The sequence below is a fragment of the Ooceraea biroi genome, chromosome 10 (assembly GCF_003672135.1).
Source record: "Ooceraea biroi isolate clonal line C1 chromosome 10, Obir_v5.4, whole genome shotgun sequence".
NCBI lineage: Eukaryota > Metazoa > Arthropoda > Insecta > Hymenoptera > Formicidae > Ooceraea > Ooceraea biroi.
This window is the reverse complement of record NC_039515.1, coordinates 9,361,981-9,367,981: the sequence shown is the minus strand read 5'-3', so window position 1 is coordinate 9,367,981 and position 6,001 is coordinate 9,361,981. Positions and strand designations below refer to the sequence as shown.

The 6,001-nt window shown below is 35.5% G+C and overlaps 2 protein-coding genes across 3 annotated transcripts; both read right to left on the bottom strand.

Moving 5' to 3' along the window:
* Positions 1 to 305: 305 nt before the first annotated feature.
* LOC105283661 (odorant receptor 67c) lies at positions 306 to 3,615 on the bottom strand. 2 transcript variants are annotated; one of them, XM_020033085.2, is made up of 5 exons: positions 2,022 to 3,615; positions 1,807 to 1,906; positions 1,410 to 1,520; positions 932 to 1,087; positions 306 to 829 (listed from the first exon to the last, which is right to left on the bottom strand). In XM_020033085.2, exons 1-5 carry the CDS (start codon positions 2,357 to 2,359, stop codon positions 770 to 772), a joined length of 765 nt encoding a protein of 254 aa, XP_019888644.1. In that variant the 5' UTR covers positions 2,360 to 3,615; the 3' UTR covers positions 306 to 769. The 2 variants fall into 2 exon arrangements, with proteins under 2 accessions (XP_019888644.1, XP_019888643.1); XM_020033084.2 differs by having other exon boundaries at positions 306 to 1,087.
* An 88-nt stretch (positions 3,616 to 3,703) lies between these two features.
* On the bottom strand, positions 3,704 to 5,992 carry LOC105283659. The gene is made up of 2 exons (XM_011346591.3): positions 5,485 to 5,992; positions 3,704 to 4,997 (listed from the first exon to the last, which is right to left on the bottom strand). The coding sequence occupies exons 1-2, from the start codon at positions 5,587 to 5,589 to the stop codon at positions 4,218 to 4,220; spliced, it is 885 nt and encodes a 294-aa protein (XP_011344893.1). The 5' UTR covers positions 5,590 to 5,992; the 3' UTR covers positions 3,704 to 4,217.
* Between the last annotated feature and the right edge of the window lie 9 nt (positions 5,993 to 6,001).

The following is a 6,001-nucleotide window of genomic DNA, read 5'->3' as shown; positions in this document are numbered from 1 at the left end:
TTTTACATTGCCTACAGTTCTCTGTTATTGAAAATACCGTAAACTCGGAAATGAAAAAGTTCTAGCCCTTACATTCCTCGGTACGTTCAAAGCGGTCGATAATATCAGCGCCCTTATAAATTACCTTCGTATCCTTTGGGACCTCTTACGGTCAGCAAACTTTATCGAGGGTTGCTCGTCTTTGAGAATATCTCGTCGGCGAATCACCAGAAAATTATGAGCACAAGTTGAATGGAAAGTTCATTGATTGAGAGAAAGCTGCAGATCCGACAAAAATGGGGAAAACAAATAAATACTGATTTTTCTCAACATAACGTCAATTTATTTCTTTTGATACACGTCTTAGAAAATATACAAACGAATTTTGTAATACGATAAATACAATACATAGCCAGCCGTACGTACGTATAGCTTTAATTATGATTATTAATTAATCGACATGTTATGATAAACTTTGATGCTAACAATAAAGTTGCAGTTCATATTTTACCGTTATAGTAGATAAAAATTTATTTAGTACGAACCAAAGTTGAAGTGTACAGCATATGCCTTTTGTTCTACCTGAAAACATTAATGTACTTATTATCTTTACAAAAACTTTATTATACAATCAACCGTTTCAAACAACAAATATTAACAACTCTTTTGTTTTAATAATTATAAAAAAAGAACGTTACTTTTATAATAATTATTTATGGATCGATTCTTGAGTTGTACAATCTTGTTATGAATTGGCTGCCCAAAAATAATGCATGGCGTACGTCATCGTTTAACGGAAATTATTCAACGTCAAAAGAAGGTATATGTACGAAAATAACGTTGTCAAAACCTAAAGACGGAAACAGCACGTTAAAAAATGCGTGTTAAAAGATGGATAAACTGAAAGAAATAGTAAAATTATTGAAATTATATTACAGTGAAAGACATTTACCGTTTTGTAGTAAGAGAAGGACATTGTATGAAATCTTCCAGATGTAATTTTACAAGGTCTTCTCGAGCGTGCCATTATCAGAATAATAGATAGAGCATGTTTTCTTGGGAAAGAGTACCATTCCAGATTATATGCCACTGTTCTAATGTTATCGCTCTTCGTTGGTCATGTAAGATCATGTAACATCATTACGTTATTAGTATCAAATTATTAAAGATTTATAACTTATTGAGGATACGTGTCACAGAAATTTATAAAATTTCTTAATCTCTTAGAAGAAATGGATTATTATTATTACATCTGTAATAACTTAAACTTGTTTTATTTTATATAAGAACCTACAAATTTTGAGATCCTGATGTAACGTCACGATCATAACTTTACGTGATAATTTACTTAATGATTTATTATTGTCTTGGAATTATTTGAGAATGCTATCAAATAAATCAAAACAAGCACTATTGTACTTATGAATTACCTTTTCTATGATGCAATCGCCAATCCAACAATACACTACAATGTTGTACGCTATTGTAATCAGATATATAATGCATGTAATGATACCGTTAATGTCGTGGCTTTTGAAAGACTGAAAGAAGAAATTTCTTTTTTAATTTTCAGACGTGTCATATCTGATGATAATCTGTGATATCATGATCTGTGTACCAAATAAATAACGCGTTATTTGTACACGAGTATAGAAATTTTGCTTAGAGTTATCTAAAATGTGCGGAGGTTTCGTACGGAGGAAGAAGATAACTATGACTATGGAAAATCGATTATAACTCCAGAAAATAAGATTGTCTGCTTCAAGAATGTAACGAAACGTCATAGAATATATATCTAGTGGGTAAATTATTCTGAATATTTGTTACCATATAAAACAGATATCCCTCTATTGCTAGGTCAAAACAGTTTCCGAATATTTGTATAATAATGAAGACGTTGAAGGATCTCTCTACAATGTCCATGTAACTGCAATTCAAACTAAGATATTATCGCGTGAATGTTTCACGATAAGAAAAACAACGCTGCGATTATTCTGTTCTCTGTTCAGAGAAATAAAAATAATCAGTAATCAACTATTTACTTTATAATGTGCACGTGTCGCTTCACGATGCACGGGAGGCAAGCACAGACGATCGAACGCGTGTGCCTCGTTTGTGTACAACCATGTTTGAAGGAACAGTCGTATCGCTGTAAAGCTGTTGCGAGAACGTCGAATTGTCCACATGCGTGAAACACAATGATGCAGAGAAAGCAGTCTACGGCGGTCATCACCATGCCGGAGAGAAACAAGGACGAGGCTTGTAAAAAGTAAAGCAGCTCGAACGTCGGCGATCCTTGGACGGGAAAAGGAAAGAATCCTTCGTTAGGCAAGTATTCTCTTGTCCGGTTCCAAGGAAGATTATTCAGCCACGTATTCATGACGGGCGTTAATGTGTATCCTGAAACATTACTTACGTCCTTAACGAGTTTGTCAATCAACTTGATTCATCTAAATTCTCACATAGAAAATTAATAAATTTAATCTTTAAAGTTGCTCCGTCGCATCTATCATTCGCAAAGTTCAACGTGATGCCTGGCTTAAGACTCGACTATTGCGTACTAATTGTAGAGTTTAAAATTGTATAGAGTTTAAAATCTTGAAGAATTTCAGTTGTAATTATTCCTATTCATCAGAAGGTATTGAGATGTTCAGTAAGATAGTCATATCTCACCTATTATCGATAGCGTTGTGAACACTATGCTAGTCAGAGTGAATAATCTGCCGCGTCTGGCATAATAATTCATGATTTGTCGACACTGTTCTGGCAAATGACGATAATTTGTCCAATCGATGATCATTGAATTAAGGATGACCCGTAGGTTCTTGGTCTGCATCTTTATAAGGATAAACCTCATCATGAGTGGAATGAACGGGACCGTTCTGATTATTTGGTTTGTTATCGAGTTCAAATCTTTTGCTGTAGCGAACAATTGTGCCGCGGGGGGAAGTAAACAAATCAACATTATTGTAAAACTTATGTTACAGAGAAAATTCGAGAATCCTGTGTCTACGGGCCATAGGCCTATCATTCTCATGCTCCAACGATTCATTGCAACGGCATAGTCAAAATTATATATTTTCGTCTTTTCCTCTGCACTGAATCGCGTTTCGTTCATGGACTTGCGTGTTGCCAATTGAATGTTGATAGGTACCGACAATTTCGATCGCCAATGTCGGTCCCGAGTAACGTCTGTGATCTTGACTGACATCGCGATGAGCTCAATGAGTTCGTGTCACTTGAACCAATTCGTACGTTTTTCGTCTAAAAGTCGCCTAATCCTAATTTAAAATAATAATTTTCAATGACTTCAACTTTTAACTTGCACTGAGAAATAATAACTTGAGACAATTTTTGAATGACTGGTGTTTATAATTTCCTACAATGCCAAGACCTATCAACGATTGAGAGTTCTCACGATATGGTTTTGCTCAAGGAACAAGCATACCCTCTAACGATTACGACCATACAATAGCAGATTATTTGGATTAATTGATCTCCTAATAAATTACTAGTACATTACACCGACAGTCATTTACTCAAATGTGCCTTGCGTTAATTTATATTCCTGTAATGATAGTGGTAGTCACGTAAAGTATGAATATTACCTTTGTTGACTCAAGACTACATGGTCAGCAAAGCTATTCCGATAATATATAAATGATTCTAAAAGACTTATAATGTCGTAATGATGTCTGAAAAGAGTACAGTGGAATATATTTTAGACATTGATGTTTTTATTAAATGTTAATATTGTACATGTGTAGGAATGTTTTGGGCATGACAATGATTAATTGACAATGAATTGTGCCTTACGCATTATACGAATTATATTTTCTCCATTACAAATTCTAATCGCGGATGCAGTTCCTCGTGCAAAAATAAATCCAAGTTATATAGTCACATTAGTATTAATCACACAAGTTACTAATCCAATCGTTTGTCTCTTATTCTTTCTCTGATACTTGAATATTCTTCTTCGAAATAAATCAAAATAGGTTGAATAGGTACTGTGTCACTACAAACTGCTACTAATAAAGAGTACAGAACAGTGAAATACATTATCTGTTGAAACAAATGATGTTTTATTACAATCTAATGTTAGGATCTAATATTTTTATTATCACAGACAAGAAGAAAATGGAGAACAAACCTAGAGACGCAGTACGCAATTATATGCCTATTTCATTTTTCACATAATTAATTATATGAGATAATATACTAGTAGATTCAAGTTGTCAGCTGAGCAGTAAACTCAAATCATTCAATTCACTGTTACTTTCACTTTGGAAAATATGTGCCAACATATTCTCTATAATATCTGCATCACCTACCGAATCTGATGGTAGTAGCCTCTCTATATCATTGTCCAAGCTACTCGCTGCATCGTTCAACCGCACTTTTTCACTTTCACTCTGTTTGCCCCGTTTCAAACGTTCGTTACTTAGCTCGCTCCTTCGTTCACTCGGATTCGACTCTTTGCGCGCATTGTCAATCGTGTCAAGATCTTTGGTAGTGTGCGTTACAGTTGTATTTACACGTAAACGTTCACAGTCTTGTGCTACCTGGTTATCACAATATTCATTGCTAACAGAGAGAGTTTTGGAATCAGTTTTTTCAAAATTGAAATCAGTTTCCAACCAAAAATCCATACTTTCATCTTCTGGTTTGGCAACCTTCCAGTTCTCTTCGGTTGAAGTACCTTCCATGTCAAATAGTTTCAACAACTGCAAATAATCTTTAGAATCTTTCGTTCGGTCAGTGAATTCAGTTTTATGATGCATCCTAGTGAGAACGTCCTCCGCTGGAAGTTGTGATAAACATTCGATGCCTACGGTGTCGGTTGATTCCTTACAAGGTTCACCTTCTGCAGGAGTCATGGGTGGAGTATAAAGTGAGAGTTCTGTTAATAGGGAAACGCATTCCTTAGGTGGATTTGGTGGGTCCTTTGTCCAATCGCAGGTAATGGCATCTCTTTGGAAAAAGTCTAGTCTCTGGTAACCAAATGGCCAGGGGCACTATACAAAAATGACATTGTGAGTAAACCACGCAGATACGGTCGAATACATTAATGTCAGCTGTATTCATAGAAATGCCTTGTGAAATGTGAATCATGGATTCTTTATGAGTCTGAGTCAGTACGGTATGAAGTTGATCGATTTACAAAATTTTTAAATATTACAATGTATTAATATGTTATAATAACACTTGAATTATTACAAAGTTCTTAAATAGTACAGAGATTACAATAAGAAGCAGAAAGTTTTGATAATTAAAAAAAAATACAATAAGAGAGAGAGAGATATATATATATATATATATATATATATTCAATGTTAGAAATTATAAGATTATAACAAGCATTTTAAATATTACACAAATAACAACGAGAGTCTTGAATATTACAGAGAAATTTCTGATCGTTAAATCGCATCGTGAGCGTGTAGGACGACACTGATACGTTCGATCGGGCAGAGATCATCGCAGAGAGTGAGAAGACTTTACCTGCTTTGCCTCACATGCCCACACTCCTTCTTCGAGGTTGATCTGGTACGGGCGAACTCTGCTTCTCACGCCGTTTTTCATACAAAGTGGACAAAGATTCTCCATGCTCCAACAATCGTTGATCAACGTAACGTGACTCCAACAATGACGATTGTGCCGGTGGGCGTAAACAGTCGCACGTGGATGGTAGATGTTTTATACACGATGACGAGACAAGAAACGGATATGTATGTTTACTTGAACGTTCTCGAAAAAGCTCTTGAAACTGCTCATCGACATTAGATATTGCGATATCTTACGCAATTCACACTAATTCTCCGTCGACAACCGTCATAGTGGAAAAGAAATAGTGAATCCACCGACATTTCTACCGCGCGCGCAAAGGTTACCACACGAAACATGCTGATTCGTGCACGATGGAGGCGCTCGAGCGTGTCTCAGCGAAAACACGAAGCTAAAATTGGCGCAGATCGATAATGTAGTGTTCCCTAATCGATAATGTAAGTTTTTCGAACGT

Bases quoted from the DNA above. Each gene is read 5' to 3' on its own strand.
- LOC105283661 (XM_020033084.2), bottom strand. From the start codon at position 2,359: ATGAATACGTGGCTGAATAATCTTCCTTGGAACCGGACAAGAGAATAC. The intron at 1,907-2,021 runs GTAAATAGTTGA...TTTGAATTGCAG, and splicing joins CGACACGTGCACATTATAAA to TTACATGGACATTGTAGAGA. The intron at 1,088-1,409 runs GTAATTCATAAG...TGACCAACGAAG, and splicing joins GCGATTGCATCATAGAAAAG to AGCGATAACATTAGAACAGT.
- LOC105283659 (XM_011346591.3), bottom strand. From the start codon at position 5,589: ATGGAGAATCTTTGTCCACTTTGTATGAAAAACGGCGTGAGAAGCAGA. The intron at 4,998-5,484 runs GTAAAGTCTTCT...ATTTTTGTATAG, and splicing joins GGGCATGTGAGGCAAAGCAG to TGCCCCTGGCCATTTGGTTA.